The following is a 20,638-nucleotide window of genomic DNA, read 5'->3' as shown; positions in this document are numbered from 1 at the left end:
AATTATCAAGTGACAAATGTTTTATTTCAGCTTCTCTTGAGGATTTGCTGGATATTAAAAATAATCTTAATGTAGTCACTGGTTGGCATTAACACAGTGCTCTAACTGCCTGTTGCAGGGAAAGCAGAGAATTGTGTTTTCTTGGCAGCCTCTTACAAGGTGCTGCTCACATTGTAAATGTACTTTGCTACCAGGCAGTATCAAGGCATCACCGAATGAAAAGATGTTTTAACCTCATGCTTTGAAAGTCTAATTCCACCCTTTTTCAGCTCAAACCAATCCATTGTCTTCCACACAAACAAGAGGGATTTACACCAGTTGAAGGCATTTCCTCTTGCTGTATTGCCCTTCATTACTGTTTTTTAAATTCTTGGATTTTGGACACAATTTCAGACACTTTTAACTTGCCCATTTTCATATTGTCTTTCCAGGTCCCTGATGTTCCATCAGGGGTAGCAATAGTGTGTATATGGCAATACAGGCCACCGGTACATTATCTACTGCATCTTAAAGTTCCACAGCAAGTTGAGGTGGTGACACAGTAAAATGGGGCAGATTTTCATAAGAAGCCTCGTACCCACATAGCAAATCATGGGAGAGCTAAAATCCTGTAATGCCTGAACATCTGACTTGTCCATTTCAAACTTTTACTTTGAAAGAGAATTGCTACAGATGCCTCTGTTTCTCCATCTCCATGTCAAGGTGCCATAAAAGGTCCTGAACACTTTCTAAAGCTTTAGGACCTTTTCAGTCTTCTAGAGGGCTATCAAACAAAAATCCCATTGGAGCTGCTACAGACCTCAGGATACTTAATACAAGCAGGAGCTGAATGTGGATCCCTTTCAGAAACAAAGAAAACCCAAAATGTACCCCTCCGTTGCCAGCAACTGGTCTGCCTTGTGGTGTTTCGTGATGGCGAATGGGAGCTGTTTCTTCATAGAGGGGAAGGGAGAAATTTGAGGGAACATATCTTACAGACCCAACATTCTCATTTCTGCTGCAGCTTCAAGGGAGCATTGTGTCGGCTTTCTGCAGTCACTGCCTCACCAGTTGTTACCATCACATTCTTCCTATGAAATCTCAGGAATGGCTTTTTCTGCAGCTTTCTGGAAAGAATAGCTGTTCCTTAATTCACTTCACCAGCAAAACAACAGTTAATTGCAGGAAGAAAATGGGGAGGAGCCCAAGCTGCACAGAGCAGCCACTGCAGCACGGAGCAGCCCTCCATCCTTAATACACAACAGAAATACAGGTAATGTGCAGAACGAGCTACCCAGCACTAGCAGAACCTGGGGCAGGCAGCTCATAAAATCCACATATAGCCCTGAGTGCCATGCAGACAAACCTAAGTGTGGAATAAAGCACATCATGCGGCTACTGGAATGTCACCGTCACCCTCCTCGAAATCTTGAGCAAAATCTGTTTCTGTGTGATAACATTGCGAGCACCATTAGCTAATGGCTTTAGAAAGGAAAAGCAGAGACTTGTTCCTTTTCTCTCTAATATTAAAAAGGAAAATAAAATAAGGCGATCAGTGCCAGCTCTCTTATCTGTCTCCATTCAAGTGATAACACATTGAGTTTCAGTGAGATCAGTGAAAAAAAGCCCTGGAAAGTGTATTTAAAGTTGAACTGATTATGCATGAAATATTTTGGGCCAGATTGTCCGTTCATGTAGGCAATAAAGCAAGGTCTCAGGGACTTCACAGACCTGGCATTGGTTTATTCCAGCTGAGAATCAGTTTCTATTCCCAGTGCGGCAGGTTAGCAACCAAAACCGACACTTCAGTGTGGGGCTCTCCCCACCTAACAAGTGCAAGGCAGAGAAGCTGCGACTGTCCCACCCTTGGCAGCACTCGAGGCCAGGCTGGACGGGGCTTGGAGCAAGCTGGTCTAGTGGAAGGCGTCCCATGATCATTAGGGTCTCCTCCAACGCAAACTGTTCTATGATTCTGATTCTATTCTATGATCTCCAGTGGAGTTTGTTCTTCCTTTATAGACCGCTTTTCTCTACAATAGAGATGAAACAGGCCCAAGTCTCTGAGGACCCCATTCATCTGATTCAGTATGGATTTGATCTTTTTGCTGCTATACAGGCTAGAGGAGTGCACAGCCATAGCAGTGGTTGGGTTCAGCTCAGCAGTGCACTTCGGAGGTAACTATTCCAATTGCCCCCACTTACCTCATGTGGTTCACATCAGTGTCCAGGGCAGTGTGGAGCACACAAACTGGATCCTTTTCAGATGAAACTATGCTGGAAAGTGCAGAGGCAGATCCAATGCACTCAACCTCGACATCTGAATCCCCCCTCCAAGATGTCCATAGCATGAAAGACAGGTTTCACACTCCAGCCCTACACCAGGTAGCCTGTGCTAATTGCTGATGTAGACAGCAGTCTTCTGGTAGGTCCTGCAGACATAACTATCTGCATTTAATCAAAGGAATTACACTTCACATTGTTTTGTATAAATAACACAGTGGCAAACCAAGAATTCAAGCGTAGAAGGACTAGGAACACTGTTCTCAGCTTGTTTTCTGGCAGGGAGAAGCCCATAGCCAGTATCAAACACTGATGGCTGTTGAGATGCTCTGCTTTGGAGGAAGCCCTGCTGACTCCAAGAACCAGGAACAGAGAAGACTCACCTACAGCTTTCAGCCTCTTCCCAAGATAAATCAGTCTTCCATGACTGGCAGATCAGACAGGATGACAACATATGGACCTCTCCATGCTCTGGCAGTCTGAACCCCAGAAGGGATGAGGCCAGCCTGGACACCTCTGATGGGAACAAACAGGTGACCCCTCAGATTTACAGCCCATTATCCTGATCCCACTGGTGCTACCAGGAACTTTCCCAGAATGGGGTTCCTCTGACCAGATGTTGTTGCCGGGCCTGCAATCAGTGTGCTTGCACTGCCAGCAGACAGAAACTAGCACACGTGAGGTGTGCTTATCTCAGCTAAAGCCAACATCTGAAACAGGTGAGGAGGATAATCCTAAACAATACTTTCTTCTGCCCATTGACTGCACAGAGAGGTGTAGGTGGAATTAGGTGGGATGAACGCAATCCCCCTGACTATGACAGGATTCCAATAACCCCCTAACAGCAAATACAGGTCAATAGATGAATATGTTCTTTGCCTGCAGGTATCAGCTTTCAAAGACCCCTGGGCTGGTGGAGCAATCATTTCTGCACATACACATTTACAGCGACTGCTCCTAAAATTCACTGCTACCTACCAATGACTGTGTCACAAGGCAGGATGCTGGCCTGCCACACACAGGTGACCTGGACTGAATGTTCTTCTGCCCTTATGTAAGATCGTGAATGCCTGTCAATGTTGCTGGACAAGTTACCGCTTTGCACAGATGCTATACCATGTGTATTACCCCTGTAACAGGGACACAGGGTATACATACAGCCATTGCTCAGGTCAAGCTGAGGAGAAAGCAGCTACAGAGCCACCCATTAACTGCCCTGAACTTGAGACACTTGGCAATCACTTGGCAATTTGCATTCTCAAGAGCACAAGGAAGATTTGTTACTCTACCTTAAAAATCAAACCACACCGCAACAGAAATGTACGTCCTTTATTAACAACTTTGCAAAATAAATCTGGAGAAAAAAAGTCTTTGGTGACACTATCTATAAAAAACAACCTATCTTGAGATGGCAAACCTATGATGTTATACAAGTTAATGAAGTAAACCAAAGTATATGGCTTCTTAATTTCTCATTCTCTCTTTTTCTCTCACACACTTGCCTTAGGTTTAATTGCACCATGTTGTCAACAGTCAAACAAGGAGGGAGAAACACTTTAAAAAAGATGTGGCAGCACTATGAAAACATTGGTAATGCATTAGAAAATTATTCTCAAAAATGTACATTTTATACAAAATAAGATTGTATTTTTGTTTGCCTTTTTTTTTTTTTTTTTGCTTTACATTTGCCCATCTAAGAATTCCCATTCCAGGTTTCCGTTCTCATCATCCAAACACTATACAGATTTCCTCTCAAAATAAATATACAGAATTATGTACAAGGTCACAAGGCCCACTGGATTATCACTGATCCACTGTGGAACAGCCACTAAAAACATCATGAAAAAGTGGGAGGGAGCATCCCAAAGCATCTCATGAGTCCCATACCTTCCCTCCCTCCAATTTAACCCCTGCTAATTTAACTTCAACTTAAAAACCGTGTATGAAGATGGTTAAAATAGCGGTATAAAGGCCAGCTCGATTTAGTTTTAAACAAGGGTGAGATGTACAGCATTTTGGAAGATGTGTTTTATTTCCAGCAGACACCGGATTAAGACCCTGCATGGGACAGGTCCCTTCTTGGAAGAGTACAGGCTTGTCCCATGAAATCCCACTAAAGCCCAGGGGAATGGCTCCATCAGGCTGTGGGTTCTGCAGTAGGCAACAGAGCCAGCCTGGAAAAGCCATACAGCAGAGCACCAAACCACCCCTTGTGGTATGAGGATGTTGAACTGGAGGAATTGATCAAACTGTTGTCAATCAATACAAGTGTTACGGCAAACATTGTCCATTGGTTCCAATATGGGGGGAGCGAGGAAGAGGAGGACACAGCATTTTACACTGGGAATGGGAAGATTAAATAAAATCCTGATCTACTTCTAGTTGTTTCTTTCATTGCCTCAGTGTCAGATGATGACTTCCATTCTCCAAATGATATCTTTTGGTAAATGAGCTATTTTAAAAGGCGCTCATTGGTGAAAGATTAATTCCTTTGTCAAAGTTAGTTCTAAAAGAGAAACGGGAATCTGAAATTGATCAAATCCATGATGTTTTCTGATGGAAAAGATCAAAGCGCTCGATACGCGTGCATTAGCACACTGGTGTGTTCACTAGGAAATTGTTACAAAGCTTAAACGTTTGCCTCTAGAAAAAGCTATGGTAACAATTAGAGTTCTTCACAAAATAGAAAGAGGTCAAACAAAATCTTGTACAGGCCCAAGGGACTGCGAGGAGAGCCAGGCACTATGTTGGAAGTTTGCCCCTGTTTTTGTGCCACGTTTTTCTCATGAAACCCTCCTCCTGCAATAGATCTCATTAAAATTATAACTGGGAAGGGTTTTTGTCTCTTTTTCTTATTTCTTTTCTCTTTAATAAATTCAATTAAAAATTCATCAGTTCTCCCAAACTCTAATCCCTGCTTTTATTCTGTTATAATGGCATGGATCTATTCACATTCATCCATCCATCTCACCCCTGATTAAATTAAGGTCAGTAACCTTTACGAAAGGCCACATGCGTAACTCTCAGTCAAGTTATCAGGCATTCAAGTACCTGTAAAGTAAAGGCTAACATAGCCTGCTGTTAATGAAAAATAATAGTAATTAAAAAGAACTACAAAATGAGCAACAAGGAGAGAACCTTGTCTCAGCACCATCTGAATTAAGGGGGGGCGGGGAATTAAAAGGAATGAAGAACCATTAACTTGCATGCAGGGCATGACAGAAGGGTGATTTCATTCACTAAGGGAACAGCACAGCTCTATCCAAAATGGATACATAAGGGAGGTGTGGAAGCATGCCTACTGTCCTTCGCAGTGCTGGCTGATAACGTCTGCACTGAGTATTACACAGGAAGTCCCTAAGCCGGATCTGTGCCCAGCTCTTCCCTGGGTCCCTGTGCCATGGACACAGAGACCAACAGCCGTTCTCGAGACTGGCTGTGAGGCACATTCTTCCCTAGGGAGACGGCTCTGCCTGGGTAACGTGCTGCAAAGAGAAATGCTCCTACCTATCCACATCCCTTCTGGAGCTAAGCCTGTCATTGTTGCTTGTTTAATTAGGGATCTGTAAACAGAAAGGGCCTCGAGTCACATTGAGAGCGAGCTTTAGCACAGTCTCCTTCAGCCACCCCAAAAAGCAACGGTAACAGAATGTCAAACAGCTGAAAGCCTTGGCCTGACTCCCTGCACCCCAAAAATGGTCACCTACTTTACTGAAAACCCAGCCCACGTGCACCAATATGGCATTAACTAAAACCCACACAGAATCCTTGTTTTTGTAGGGTCCCCTCTGTGCCACTCCCTCTCCCTGGCCCTCTTGCTGGCTACTGACCATTAACTGGTTCCAAGAGCTGCAGATGCTGCTGCAAACGAGGACACAAGCAAAGTGTGAACCCTGACGAACTCCCCCAGTGCTTGGCACATTCTCCAAACCCAAGGCTAAGAATGTCTATTGCAATCCCTGAAAGAGCTGCTTGATCTCCAAGAGGAATTGTTCTGAGCCATTCACTCTGGAAAATCAAACCACTGGACTTCACCTTCCCTGCAGCTCAGCAAGCACAGACCTGAGAGCACAGGAAAGTGAGGTTCAGGTTTTTATGGGATGTGGGGAGCTGAATTAGCAGCTTACAAACAGCAGCATATCCTGCTCCCCTGCCTCCATACTCCTTACACGTCTCTCCATATGCTGATATAACTCTCTAAAATGGCATTCAAAAAATCCAGCAAGTCACCAGACAGTTTTCCATTATTGCAGGGTTGATGGGCTCACAGAAGCATCTGGTGAGCACCAGAGTGGCAGAAGGTGTCAAGTGAGACTGCATGGCCAGGGGCTGGAAGAACATGGCAACGGGGGGAAAAGCAGCACCTCTTCCCTTCAGCAGCATAAGTCACTAGCTGCAGTGTTTTGGCAGGTTCCTTTAAAGATTTAGTTCAGATTTACAAGAGGATGTATCGACAGGACAAGGGTAATGGCTTTGAACTGAAAGAGGGTAGACTTAGATTAGAAAATAGGAAGAAATCCTTTACTGTGAGGGTGATGAGACACTGGAACAGGTTGCCCAGAAAACCTGGGAATACCCCATCCCTGGAAGTGTTCAAAGCCAGTCTGAGCAACCTGCTCTAGTGGAAGGTGTGCCTGCCTGTGGCAGGGGGTTGGAACAGGATGATCGTGAAGGTCCCTTCCAACCCAAACCATTCTGTGATCCTAACACAAAATGTCAGGAACCTGATGTTTCTGCCCTAACTCACTGTGCTCTATTCAAATACTGCAATACATATGCAAAAGTCATTCTTTACAAATCTTTACTTGTCAGGTTGCATACACACATTTAGTGTACTTCACACTTTTAAGGCAACTTTCTGTTTAGGGCTTCTGATCTTACCAGCAATAGAAATTATTTAGGCTTCACAGTATTCTCTCTACAACCAGTAACTATTACTTTTACAAATGAGGAAACTGAGGCAGGCCTTGGTTATGGGAGTTCCTTAAAGATGCATAATAAATCCATGCCTAAACCTGAATAAAATGTGATCATTCTGGTCCACCCTTCCTAGCACTCCAGCTAATCTTTCCCCTGCTTCCAGACTGCCTGTTTATAAAGGAATGAGGTATAAAAAGGCTTGCTGGTCTTCTGGGCATCAGCACAATATTCTCACTGTGACTTTAACAGAGCTTTTGGGGGTGGCAATTGTTACAGAGCGCCCCAAATGCCCCTCATCAAAACATGAGAGTTCAAACTGCTTTTAAAGTGCTTATTTTTTTAGAAAATCAGAATGGCAACTTCCTGACCCAAATCACTGCTTTTGTTTTCATTCTTCAATGTAAAGAAGCACATAAATAAGCAAAGCACCCAAGAGAAATAAACAACTGGAATATTTCACTTAAAAATACTTCCATTTGAAAAGCTAAACTCACTTCGGAGTGCAAGCAATGCTGGGATTCAGGGCAGGTTTTTTCCCCAAGTTACCCTACCCTGAGTACACCTGGGAGCACCCACTGCTGCCAGCACCAAGTGTCTGATCATACACTTCACTTCACGTGTCAGACCTCCAGGAGGGAATCTCTCCATTTATTTGCACTTCCAACAAAAAAGGAAAATAGAGAAGCCCAGCTTTGATTTCAAGCAAACCAGTTTGTTACAGGCCAAATTCTTGCGCTGCAAGCACTAACATGCTTTCCTGCTTTTGCCAACACCCCTTCTGCCCTCAGAACAAAGCTACTTCTAGAGATTGAGCTGCCCTGGCCAAGCAGCACCCTTGCCCCAGGCAGCAGGGAGTCACGCAGGGGGTGCAGCCACCTCGCTGGCCCTGCTGACTGCCCCTGGCATGGCTGTTTGGGATGGGATGCGCCTCTGCTACTGGAATACACAACCTGGTGTGACTGAAGCCTCTCTGTGCTCCATGTCACCTGCTTGCTCCTCCAGCTTGCTCCTTGGGAGTAGCGTTCTTCCCTCCCTACACAGCAAGGCCGACTGCGTTTAAAACGGGGACCCCATCCAGAAAGGTCTATACTCTCGTTTGGCTCCAATGGAATTCTGACACAGTGGATGCTACTGGCTTGGCGAAAACAGGAAAGGAAATTGAAAAGTCAGAGTAAATGAGAACAAAGTTTCTTGGTTCTGTCCTGCTTGTGCTCAGCTTGTTGCTGAACTCACTGCATTTTCCACCCATGAGATTCAAGTGTTTAACTGTGCAGGGGAAAATGAATGAAAACTGCATTGACAATCAAATACACGAGAGAAAGAAACGGCAGCTTTGAAATACTCACACCCAACACGATGTTGATTAAAGAAAGAACTCTGTTTTTAATAGGGTTTTTTTTTTTTTGATCATTAAAAAAGTTTAAACCTGCATAGCAATCATTTCAAAAATAATTATTTAATGTTCCATAATGAAACTGTACACGACCTAGTCTCGAGCGGCAGAAGCCTGCCGGGCAGCTGGGTGCAGTCCGGAGCAGCGCACCCCAGCATCCCAGCATCCCAGCATTCCAGCATCCCGGCATTCCAGCATCCTGGCATTCCAGCATCCTGGCATTCCAGCATCCTGGCACACCGCTCACCGGGGCCAGGTGCTCGCTGTCTCTGGCACAGTCTGGCTCCGTGCGCTGATGGCTGTGCAGGGTGGCTCGGACCCATCAGCAGCGCTCCTCAGAGTCGTTCGATGTCTCGGTACTTCTTCCTCAGGATGGAGACCTGGTCTTTAAAGAGGACAGGGTCGAGCCTCATCTGCGAGTGGATCAGCGGCATATAGCCAAACCAGCTGGCAAAAGTGTTCATGCAACTCTGCCGCTGGGCAAAGTGGTCGGGGTCGGCCCAGCGCGAGGCCCGGGATGTCTGTGTGGAGAGAAGAGCAGGAGTCAGACCTCGGCCACGACACAACACAATGGGGAATGTATGGCAGGAAAGGATGGGCATGAGGCTGAGCAGCACCACGCTGCAGAGCAGCGCTGGGGCTCTGAGGTGGCTGAAATCTGGGATGCACTGGGAGGAGTGTGGACAGAAGGTGAAGGGAGATGATCCCGCCCCTCTAATCAACCCTGCTGAGGCAGGTTTGAGAAACATCTGGAGTGCTGTGTCCAGTTCTTGCCTCCTCCATACAAGACAGACAAGGAACTACTGGAGAGGGTCCAGCAAAGGGCCACAAACATGATGATTATGGGTCTGGAGCACCTCTCTTATGAGGAGAGATTGCGGAAGATGGGCCTGTTTACTCTAGAGAAAACTGAGAGGGGATTTCATTAATGCATTTATGTATCTCAAAGGTGGGTGCCAGGAAAACGGTGCCAGACTCTCTCCAGTGGGGCCCAGTGACAGGACAAGGAGCAACGGCCGTAAACTAAAGCACGAGAAGTTTCGCATCAACTTTCATACGCTGAGGGTGTCAGAGCACTGAACAGGCTGGTCAGGGGGCTGTGGAGTCTCCCTCTTTGGAAGCATTCAGAACCTGCCTGGACACATCGCTGTGTACCCTGCTGTAGGTGGCCCTGCCTTGGCAGGACTGGATGATCTCCAGAGGTCCCTTCCAACCCCAGTGATTCCATAATCTGTGAAACCTGCTCAGTGGCAGGGTTCAAACAAGGCGAAGGACACGCTGCCCGCAGAACTTGCTGGTGATGATGAGTTGGCTGACTTCCAAAGCAGCACTGAGGGCAGCACACCCGAGTTCAGCCATAAGCCAGTTTCACCCGGAGCATGACACCCGCCAGCAGCCCTCCCAAAGCCCTCCTGCACACTACTTCACCCAAACCCCTGCTCTTCTTTTCTCCCAAAAACTCCAGCTATTTTGGAGATAAAACAAGTCCTTGAAAACCACCAGGAAAGTCAAGAAGGCCACAGCTTCCCACTGGAGGAGCACAGCCAAACGCAGGCCCGCTGCTGCCCACAGCTTTCAGCCATAGGATGAAAACACGTTGCAATGGTTTCTCAGGTTAAAAACACACTTTTGCAGTCCAGATCTGCAGAAATTTATACACAAATAATTTTAACCAGCTTCTAACTGAGCTCAGTGTAAGTCCTTGTGTACTTGGCATTACTCATGCGCGTAAATGTCCTGCAGGGACAAGCAGGGTGCTTCCGGGAATCCCGCTGGCTGAGGCCAGTGCACAAAACAGTACTGTCTTATGGACAGAGAGAATTAACTGGAGCTCCCCATTACATTATGTTAAACCCTGACCCAAGGGAAAGACCATGGTCTTTGTATGCATACATGCAAAACATTATGGCCTGATATTCCAAAGCTCAGGGCAGCTGTAATTCCTACGAAAGCCCATCGAAACTCAGCACCTCTGGAAAAATAAGGCCTTAACAGCTTTGAAGCAGTTACCATTCTTTATCTGTACCTAAACTACATTTATAAACATAATAAAACTATTATTTAAGATAAAGCATGAATGCTGAGAACCTAAGGGTTTTTTATGCCACTTCTCATGCATTTCTCTCTAGCACTTATGTTTCCACTATACTTTAGAAACAAATACAGATTAATAAACCCAAAGTATGCTAATTGGAACATGAAGAAACTGATAGTCAGGGACTTGCCAAATGAATGCTGTATCAGACTTGATCTTTGTCCAAGGCCTGTCCAGTGTAGCTCAAGTGGTAGGTTATAATGTGCATTGATTATAACGTGCATTGACTACAGACTCTTATTATACTGAGCCACTACAGAGCAAGCAAAAGCTTGTTGCTAGAGGATTATAGCAGACATTCTGGCCATTAACAGTGAATTTCCATAGCACCATTAATCTCTGTCACAACACCGAGGTTATGTTAATTTTTTATTTGTCTTTCAAGGAATTATGAACATGGTCCATTACATTTCCCAAAGCTGCAGGAACAACTTGTCTTTAGGACAGAGTTATAGTTCATGGCTGACTCATGTCACCCGTGCTATAAGAAGAAAAATGGATGTTCAGACTTTGCCAAACAACCAGTGCACGCCCTGTGGAGAGGTGAAGCTCAAACTGGAAGAAATAGGTACTTTCTGGATGGCACCTTCGTGTACACGGAAGGACTCCTGGGTACCCAGATGAGTCAGAATTGCTGAATGCTACCTATATCTCATATGAAAGCACAATGGCATACAGATAGGCAGCCTACAAACTGGCATGGACATTCCCCAGCCAAAGATCCAAGTAATGCTAATAGGAGAAAATGTGAGGGGAAAGTAGCGGGCCCCTTCTTTCTTTGGATCCCCCCCTAGTAATCATGGTAGTGTTTGTAGTAAGGATCACAAACACCATGACATCATGGATGGTAGGCTGTTTAGGACTTGCAAGACTTGCTATTCCTTCCATCCCTCTCCCACACGGGGCAGGAGGAAAAGTGCCCTCAGGTTACCCTGTATCCCTGTTACTGGAAGGTATATGCATTTCTGCAGTGACAGAGTGCTTATCCAGTAGCTGGAAGAGGATCTAAATCAAACATTTCATGACTGCTTGTGAGTGATGGCATGACCACAGCACAAAATGTTCCCTGTAGAAAAAAACCTTGAATATCACAAATTACCTCTGTTGTGACAATCTGATGTCAGTGACTGAATCACACTGTATGCTTTACGATACATACAGTGTGATTCAGTCACTGACATCATACATACATTACATACATACAGCATACAGTACAGGGACAGCCTAGTACACTGTATTAATTAATAGTAATAAAAACCAGAAGAGTTTTCTAGAATTTACTTCTGCCTCCAGCATTCCATGACTAGGTCTCTGGTCTAGAATATTTAATTCTAGACCTAATTTCATTAGAAAACTAGAGTTTAACTGAAATTTGGTCACCACAATTATCAGTTCCATGAGTTTGGGATCACTGTCAATAACACTGTGAGAAAACCATGAAGACCAGCGGTCATCCATAGTAGATGTTTGACATTTCTTCTTTTCTTTCATTATAATAAGCATATCTAAAGTCTATTTACAGTCCTGCTGAACTAAAAACTGCAAGAGAAATGTAAGCCTAACCTAGAAGTCAAGCCATTACATTATCAATACTTCCCAGCTGCTAAAACATGCTGTGGATACATACCTGTCCCATCATGGTCTCCTTATACTGTTTTTTCTGTGTTACTTTGATTGGAGGCAATTTTGTCACAGCTGACACCAAAAAATTCATCAGAATGTCCTCACAATTGGCCAGTTGGTCCACCATATTCTTTAGGCTGGCAGGCAGGTAATGAGTGTACAGGTAGTGATAATATCTGGAAACCAACAGCAGCGTTATTAATATAAGTCACTGGACTTTCAGGAATTACCAACTCCAGGAAATGCCTGCCTCAATTCAGACACAAGTTTTGTACTCAACTCTGGCTATACCACTTCTTCTCTTCAGCCTTGAACAAGAAGAGAGAGCAATTCAGTGTCTCATCAAGACATTAAATAGTGCTGATGGTGAAACAAAACGTGCCTTTTTGTAACTGGGTTGAAAGAATTAAGGCAGACCTAAGTATCAACATAATGGAGAGGCATGGAAGAGAGCACCACATTGCTATAATGTGATAGACAACATTGATGAATTCATACTCCACAGCTTCTTTCCAAGTTGTTCAGTTGGAAAGAACACTACTACACCGGCCTACTACTGTCCCTACCATCCTTGTGGATTCCCCATTCCTGGAATTGCTCAAGGTGAGGTTGGCTGGGGCTCTGAGAAACCTGGTCTAGAGAAAGGTGTCAATGCCCAGGGCAGGGGGTGGGACCTGGATGATCTTTAATGTTCCTTCCAACCCAAACCATTCTATGATTCTTATTGTTGAATTTATTCTCCTCTGGGCATCCCCCATGGCTTGTCTTCTCCTTTGCAGGGATGTGGATTACATACTCCAGAATTTGCTGACTTTTTCCCAACATCTAGAGAGGTCTTTGGTCTGCTGAAGCCCTAACAAGAGGTTTTTTTTCCAACATGCTGCAGTACGCTGATCTGTGACGTGTCCACTGTACTCCATTTCTAGAGTAGCCAGGAGACTTTGCAGTCTGTGTATGTCAGCCAACACATACCCAGAGCTGGTCTGGAAGTAACCTCCTTTCTGCTACGCTACAGGCCATTCAGCAGAACAGCTTAATGAATTCGGGAACTCTTTGAAGTGTGTAATTCCTGATGTTAAAAAGAGCAGTCCGACTGCTTCAAAATACAAGTGACTTCAAAGAGACCAAACAAGCACAATAATGACTACCAGATCCCCAGAGCTAAACCAAGAACTTAAATTATTACCCCATAAAAAGTAGACCCATTTATTATCTTTTCATTTTTTCCCCCTCCCCGGAAGAATGTTCTTCACCCCCTCTTCCCACCCCCCTTACTATTTTGTTTCATACAAAGGAGGAGGACAGCAGATGCTCTGGGTTCTTACTTGTGGTAAATAGCAGCTCCTGTCAATACCATGGAATAGTCATTAGTCCATTTGGAGGTATACCCCCACCTCTCCTTAGTGTTGTCCCAGAAGTGACTGCGAGCAGGGTACCCTACAATCCTCTCTGGAAAACTCTGCCAAACTGTAAAGGCAAAATCCACCTGCAGACAAAGGCACAGGCCAAATGAATACTGAAACTGCTTCAACAAATGTCAACAAAACAAAATATTACCTTGCCACTAATTCGTAATTCAGAATCTTGGAACTGTTGCAAAACGTTAATTCCATGTATTCATCAGTAAATTAAACTGACTGCTTGACATTTTGCCCTGTAATTATGCACATTTTAATGGTTCCTGTTAAAGAGAGTTTAGAGTATCGCAGTATTACATTAACATTTTCAAGCTTGCCCTTTACACATCAAACCTTTTCTAGTTACAGAAAGAATGGGTGTAGGTGCATGTATTTATACTTAGATGAAATATAAAGTGGTATTAGCTATGTGGAAAACTGAAACTTTTGCACGCCTTTGTGCATCTCACCAACCATCTCAATCTGTTAAAGCAAAGCTTGGAAAGCCAGGCACCTTAAATTATTAGGGTGGGTCAGCGAGATTAGAACAGGCAATCAATAAGGAGTCCTTTTATATTTTCCATCCATTCTGAGCCTTTAAGGACTGTGCAGGTTGTACTTTTAAGGCTGTCTATATGACCAAGATATTTAAACATACAGCCTAATAAACAGGAATGCAAGATTCCCATGTAGTTAAATGGCTTTAGAAGCCTATACAGTGAGAAAAATGCTCGATGCTGTATGAGCCACAAGAAGAGGTCAAATGCTGCCAACAGGGATTTTTCTGTTTATTTTATTGTCTTGCTGCAACTACCTAAATAACTCGGATATCTGAGAATTGAAAAGGTGAGAGGACATTGCTATCCCAGGATCCCTCCAAACAAATCCTGGTGACACCAGGAAAGGGATTATTTGGGTCATTTGCAGAAGGCCTGTCCGCACTAGATTTGAAAGGGGATTGGTAAAAATACATATGGGAAGACTGTGACCACTGTTAAGTTGGATGGTTAAAGTCTCTCCACTTCAACTTAGGTTCTGGAGCTCAAGCTGGCCCGAGATTTTAAAAAGAGCTATAGACAATTCTGGTTGCCCCAGTCCAACCCAGGAGAATGAGTTTTGTATCTGCACTGCACTCTGATTTCCCTCCAGTACCAGAGGGACCTAAAACTGCTCAAAAATGCTCGAAAAACCTTCCAAGAACCCAGCCAAAGTCAAGTGTGCAGAGGTTAGATAAAGAATAGCTGCTCTGAGAACAGTCACATTGTGTGATTACTGCCAGACTTCTCACATTTACAAGTGTTTTTATGAAACAGAAGAGTCACACATGTACTGGAACACAAAGTTAGGGACTGGTTATTTTCTTTCAAGCTGTGTCAAGGAATCTGAGGCCAACTAGAAAGACAATGTGCACAAACCAGTTACCGTTGTGATAGTTCTGATCTCATCCAAATCAATACCACATGAAAGAGCTGAAGTGGTTGGGTTTCTTTTTTTCCTGTAAAGGCCCTTCCCATAAAACGTGACATCTGTTTTCTTTAGTGAAGTCTGAGAATCTCAAATAAATAACAAAGCAGCTGCATTTGGTGCCCTCACTTGTGCTCTCAAGTACTGGTCCAGAGAGATGCACTAAAGCAACCACTGTAGGAGAAAATTCCCTTTAAAAGAAATCCCCAGTCACCATCCTGTATCATTTCCCAGCATTATCACTCAGCTGATCAGCAGGAAAAGCCAATCATGCTGCCAGTCTCTGTACCACTTCTGACCCGTGCTGATTTCTAATTGCTTCCCAGGCAAACATCTCTCTGCTCACATGAAACAGCTTCTCTCATAAAAGCCATCATGTGCCATTCTGTTGTGAATGGAAAAACCTCTACTGCACTAGAGCTGGACAGTGTGGAGGATGTGCTTGGTAATGGCTCCTCTCAACAGGAATGTGATCGTGTTTGACCACGTTTCTAAATTGCCTTTTCTGGGCCCTGAAATTGCCACAATGACCACCCATGAGCAGCTAATTTCAAGGGAAGCTTCACGCCAAAAGCTTCATGTCAGCGTTTCAATATACTGTTTCTTTGCCTAGGCTGTACGACAAGGGAAGTGAAGCAGTAGAAAGGCCTCAGTTCCTCACAGCCAGCCACCAAAGAGAGCTGCTGTCCCCGTCACCCATGCAGAGGGCACGCTGAAGCTGCAACAAGGCTGATGCTAGCAAAAGCTGCCTCGTTAGTTCTCTGCAGCACAGGGGACACTGGGGCTCATAGGGCCAATACCCTCCATGCAAACATGCAATATCAGCTACAAGCTGCTCACAGGAGGGAGGAAGCCACAAAGAAATGTGTATGTTGTCTCACACAACAACAAATATTTATGTTTCAGAATGTTTAGGGGAAAGCAGGGCCAAGCCAAATGAGAAACACTATTTACTTCGTATGCGTTCCAGAAGCCTGAATGACTCCGAAGTTTGGATGCTGACTAAATACCAGTCAAAACAAAGCAAAGCCCCAAATCCTTATGAAATCCACAGGCTGGATTGCTGTAAATACCACCTCAGTGCAATGAAGTGCATGAGAGGTCATACCATGGCCCCCACGACAGCTCAGATGGGACCCTTCAGCCTGAGTAACAACCTACTGGGGAAGCCAGTGCTAGGATAAATGCCTTCTATTGGTTTTGGGGTGTTTTGGCTGTGCAGAGCTTTGCACACAAGTGCTCTGGCAGCACCGTATTGCTCCTCATCTAGCAGAAACTACTAACGTGTAATCTTGGTATCAAATGGGTTTAATGCCAACTTCTTCCATCTGTGCAGCAAAAGAGGGCTAACCCTGGCTGCTTCTGGAGCAGTCTAACCACAGCACCCGTACTAGGGAGAAGAGAGGTTGTTATTTCATCCTTCATTTAAATCCACCATTTCATCCATCATTCATTTAAAATGAATTCAGTGACATCTTATGGTATACAGCAGTGTCTGGTGACCAATGTCAAGCATGTCTTCACTGACATATAAGTAGTGGTAGCATCAGTGAAAGACTCTTACCACTGAAATAAAGCATTTTTATAAAGGTGAACTGGGGAAAAGGGAATGGCCATGAACAAGGGGAAAAAAGGGAAAACCAAGAAAATCAAGTTTTTCAAGCTATTCCCTGGCCATCATTAATAATGTATCTCCCAAATATTTCACTTTATATAAATTGTCATCAGTTTCCCCTGTGTTTCTCAGAAAGAGGTTCCAGAAATCAATACTCATCCCAGTTGTAAAAATTGGTTTTCTACAGTATGTTTCTTTTCTTAGCACTCTCTTGCTCTTGGCACAAACACTCCAACATCTAAACTAGCAAAGCTCTCCAGTTTTATGGGGTGACAATGGTGAGAGAGTATTCCTCAGTGAAATCCTACACCAGAGTGGCAATGCTCTTTTGGAGTGACAGCATTCCCTTGCTGCTGACACCCCTTCCCTCCCCACCTACACCCTACTGATACCATGGGGGAGAAAAAGCTACCCCAATCAGGAAAGTGAGAACAGAGTATTAAAGCTGACTGCTCTTGGCTGCCTACACCCGCCTGCAGCTATGTTACTAAAATAATAAGGAACGGAAGAGCCATATGCTAATGATGAGCCAATTAACCAGGGCAAAAAGCTCTTCTGATGGCAGGCAGTGGCAGGGTTGCTGAAACAAGTGCAACCTGTTATATCTGAGGAACAGTTGCTCACTGACAAAGCCAAGAGAAGAACTTATCTGCTGTGCTCAGGCTGAGCTGAGGAGCCAAGCAGACTCCCCCAGGATGACAGAGACCCTTACCTCAGTGGTTGAAAGCACGGTGTCCTCATCCAGGCTTAGCACTGCATCTGTCACTATGTTGTCGTAGGGTAGGAAGCGACTGCTCATAACCTGTGGGTATCGAAGGCAGGAAGGAGAGTTAAAAAAAAAAGCACCTGAAGGACTCATTTCCAAGAGAAATTCTCCATTTTACTCCCCACTCTTATCTCCTCTTGTCTGATGTACATCACATATCTCTGTCTGACAGAAAGGACCCTTCGGCTCAAGAGTGAAATAATGTCTACTGTCATTTTCATCACCCCATCAGTCAGCCTACACCTTCTACCTGAGGAGTAATTCCTGATCAGACCCCCCCTCTTTGGAGCAGGCTCCTCTCCTCTTGTGACAAATTGCAGTGGTCTGTACTGAGGATTAGATGTACCTACTGTTTCATTAGGGAGGACTTTTCCCTGGTAGCTAGGACTGTCCCTCTGCTCTCCTATGGGGTGTGAGGATCAAAGATAATGACTGTTGATAAGGACTTTGCAGCATTCATAATGTGATGCAGCTGGGAAGACAAGCAGTCCAGGTTGTGTGTGAAGGACATTATGCTACCAGGATGGTTCCCCTGTAAAGTGGTACAGCTCCATCTCTGTGCTGTTGTATCCACAGGGAGCTGCTACCAATGGTACAACATCCTCCATCAGAAAAGGAAAATATGCTAAAGAACATATGTATCAGCTGAGCTTCACCTGCATCAAGAATTATATTGGTATTGTAGCATTTTGAAAAATCACATACAAATTCTATATATATACCTATATATATAATTTATAAGCAGAATAAGCTTTTAAAAACTATGTCAGGACAGCTCTCAAAGTAGTAGGAAATAGATCAGCAAGTGGGGATCAAAAAGGTAACAATGAGAAATGAGAATCCATATGGTTTCGCTAGCAGACTAATTAGCACCTTTTGAGAACTGATGAATAGTAACAAGGACACAACAAGATTTGTTTCCCTCATTTGCTGGGAAAAATACCATGGCTAGTTAATAGAGTTCTTTTCCAATTTATGATCCAAGAAAACACTGTAAAAACCAGGCCCAGTAAGAGGGAATCACTGTATGGAAACAGGGAGATGGAGCAGCTTTACATGTCCCTCACAAAAGGCATGAATGGTTCTGCATCCCCTGCAACCTCTTTGGAAGCAAGTCTTTGGAATCTATGCCTTGATTCAGAAAACGCTCTGCCTCCATAATCAGGATGCTCCTGGTGTGTGTCTAGAGTATCCCTGAATCACTACAGTGGCCTTGGTCTAGGGAGGCAGTGGCTGTGAGGAAGGGGTGATCTAGCTGGGGCTGATGGCTTGGCTTTGCTTACGCTACGGCAAAGCTGAGGAAGCTCAGCAGGAGACCTGGATTCTCAGACCACCTCTTTTACAGACAGTGTAAAACTGACAAATAGTACATGAGTTAGGACTACCCATCTATTTGCTTCTGTAGCTAAAGCTCCCTTTTGTAAAATGGGTGTGATAATACCCCTTGATTTCATGGGGAAGAGTGAAGGTTAGGTAAAGACAGACACCTGCACGGAGTAACTGTGCCTGCCAGTATGCCGCAGTTAAGTCTGAAGACGAAAATCAGTTCCTTTGTGCAACCTTTGAATTGCACTGCTCTGGCTCTGCAAGCTTTGTCCAAACAGCTTTTCCGTGCAAGAAGCCATTTGGCATATGTTGGGATATTAGAGGGAAGAGACTGTCCACTATAAACACACCTCTGTGTACTCAGGAGACTCATTTGTAATCTAAACAGTGCTTGGGGCCAATTTCCACAAACACTGTAGAACTGGTCAGAGATTTTCTCCTCCATCTCACCTCTGTAAGTTTTCCAAAATGAAAGGAAAAAACCCCACAAATTTCAAAAGGCTCAGAAATCACTGCAGCCTTTCTTGGCCCTGCAGCAACTCCCCAGATACTCTTTACATGGCCAGCTAAGGCAGGAGCCATTAGCTGCCAACCTTGCAGGGCTCTTGCTTTCCCCCTGTTAAGGTGGCTGGGGGAAAAGACCACAGACAGGACTATAAGTTCAAATTAGGATTACACTGCCAGAGCAACTACAAGTTCCCTTTGTAAATGTAAGAGCCATCTGACAGAGACTGCAGAGGGGACCAGCCAAAATCTATCTCTGAGTCCAGAAGCAGTAAGTCTTGCTTCTCAGGTCTGCATTTGGAAAAGAATCATCTGCTTCAGTGTGGATTTTAAACAACCCCTATTCTCTCATCTAGGTGGTGTCTATTTCAACTTTGTGGAAGTAAAAAAAACAAGTGCGTGGCACAGCAAGAGATGACATGGTGGTTTTGTTCCCACACAAGTGTCCCTTTTTTATAGTGGTAGGATCCCATCACTGGCAGCAGTACCCAACAAGGCCGTAAGAGAAGGCACTTTTCAAAGGCAGTTTAATACCACTCATGCTCATCTCTTCTCTGCTTTTGAATCCACAGCTAACCCCCAAACCTAGCATATGACTGCTCAGACTCAATGAATCCGGCTGCATCACTCCTTTGATGCACCTGCAGAGACAGAAGGGTCAGCACTACCTACTCTTGAGGCCACGTTTCAAAACTGTGTCCCACCTGTGCATCTCAGATTCATGGCATCAACTGCCATACTGATGACTTCTGAGTGCATGGGCCTCATGCATTAAACACGAATCTGTGCCCAACTGGCACAAAAGGCCAAGGAATAGAAAGGAACTGTCACAGCTGTGGGAACTACAAAGGTTTCACCAAAGCAGCTGGAAAACTAAATTCTGGTCCCACTGGAGAATACAGGCAACCTTTTACCATGCTTCTCTCTACTTACCTTGCTCTCTCCTTCAATGACTATGACAGGCACAGAAGTGGCAGGCCAGCGGTGTTTGGCTGGGAGGGGTTTATCACAATTCCATAAAACAATAATCTGAAAGACAATATTGCACCATGATCAGAGACCTTTGTGGCAATGCAGTCCAAACACTAAGGTCTCAGATCTCCAGACATAAATGTTAAATCAAGTTAGGAGTTTCAAAATCAACAACAAAGATACAAATCTGCATAAAAATAGCACTTCCTGCAGCAATTTCACCCATCCCAGCTATTTACAATATATATTCTCTCAGGCAAATATGGGCTGGACAGCAGCTCAGGAAGTCTCTATCTCAGCCAGG

The 20,638-nt window shown here is 44.4% G+C and overlaps 1 protein-coding gene across 1 annotated transcript in view; it reads right to left on the bottom strand.

Moving 5' to 3' along the window:
• Nucleotides 1-8,776: 8,776 nt before the first annotated feature.
• EXT1 (exostosin glycosyltransferase 1) overlaps nucleotides 8,777-20,638 on the bottom strand; it is a 177,999-nt gene continuing 166,137 nt past the window's right edge. The window contains exons 7-11 of the mRNA XM_057415216.1: nucleotides 20,296-20,391; nucleotides 17,479-17,568; nucleotides 13,616-13,776; nucleotides 12,295-12,466; nucleotides 8,777-9,093 (exon numbers count right to left, since the gene is read on the bottom strand). Coding sequence (XP_057271199.1) covers nucleotides 8,908-9,093; nucleotides 12,295-12,466; nucleotides 13,616-13,776; nucleotides 17,479-17,568; nucleotides 20,296-20,391 — 705 coding nt within the window. The 3' untranslated portion in view covers nucleotides 8,777-8,907. The remainder of the gene's footprint in view (nucleotides 9,094-12,294; nucleotides 12,467-13,615; nucleotides 13,777-17,478; nucleotides 17,569-20,295; nucleotides 20,392-20,638) is intronic.

This window comes from Pezoporus wallicus, unplaced genomic scaffold, assembly GCF_028554395.1.
Source record: "Pezoporus wallicus isolate ANWC-B61680 ecotype Strahan unplaced genomic scaffold, APGP_CSIRO_Pwel_v1 contig_3812, whole genome shotgun sequence".
Taxonomy (NCBI): domain Eukaryota; kingdom Metazoa; phylum Chordata; class Aves; order Psittaciformes; family Psittacidae; genus Pezoporus; species Pezoporus wallicus.
The sequence above is the reverse complement of the archived record's forward strand: the minus strand, read 5'-3'. Positions and strand labels throughout refer to the sequence as shown.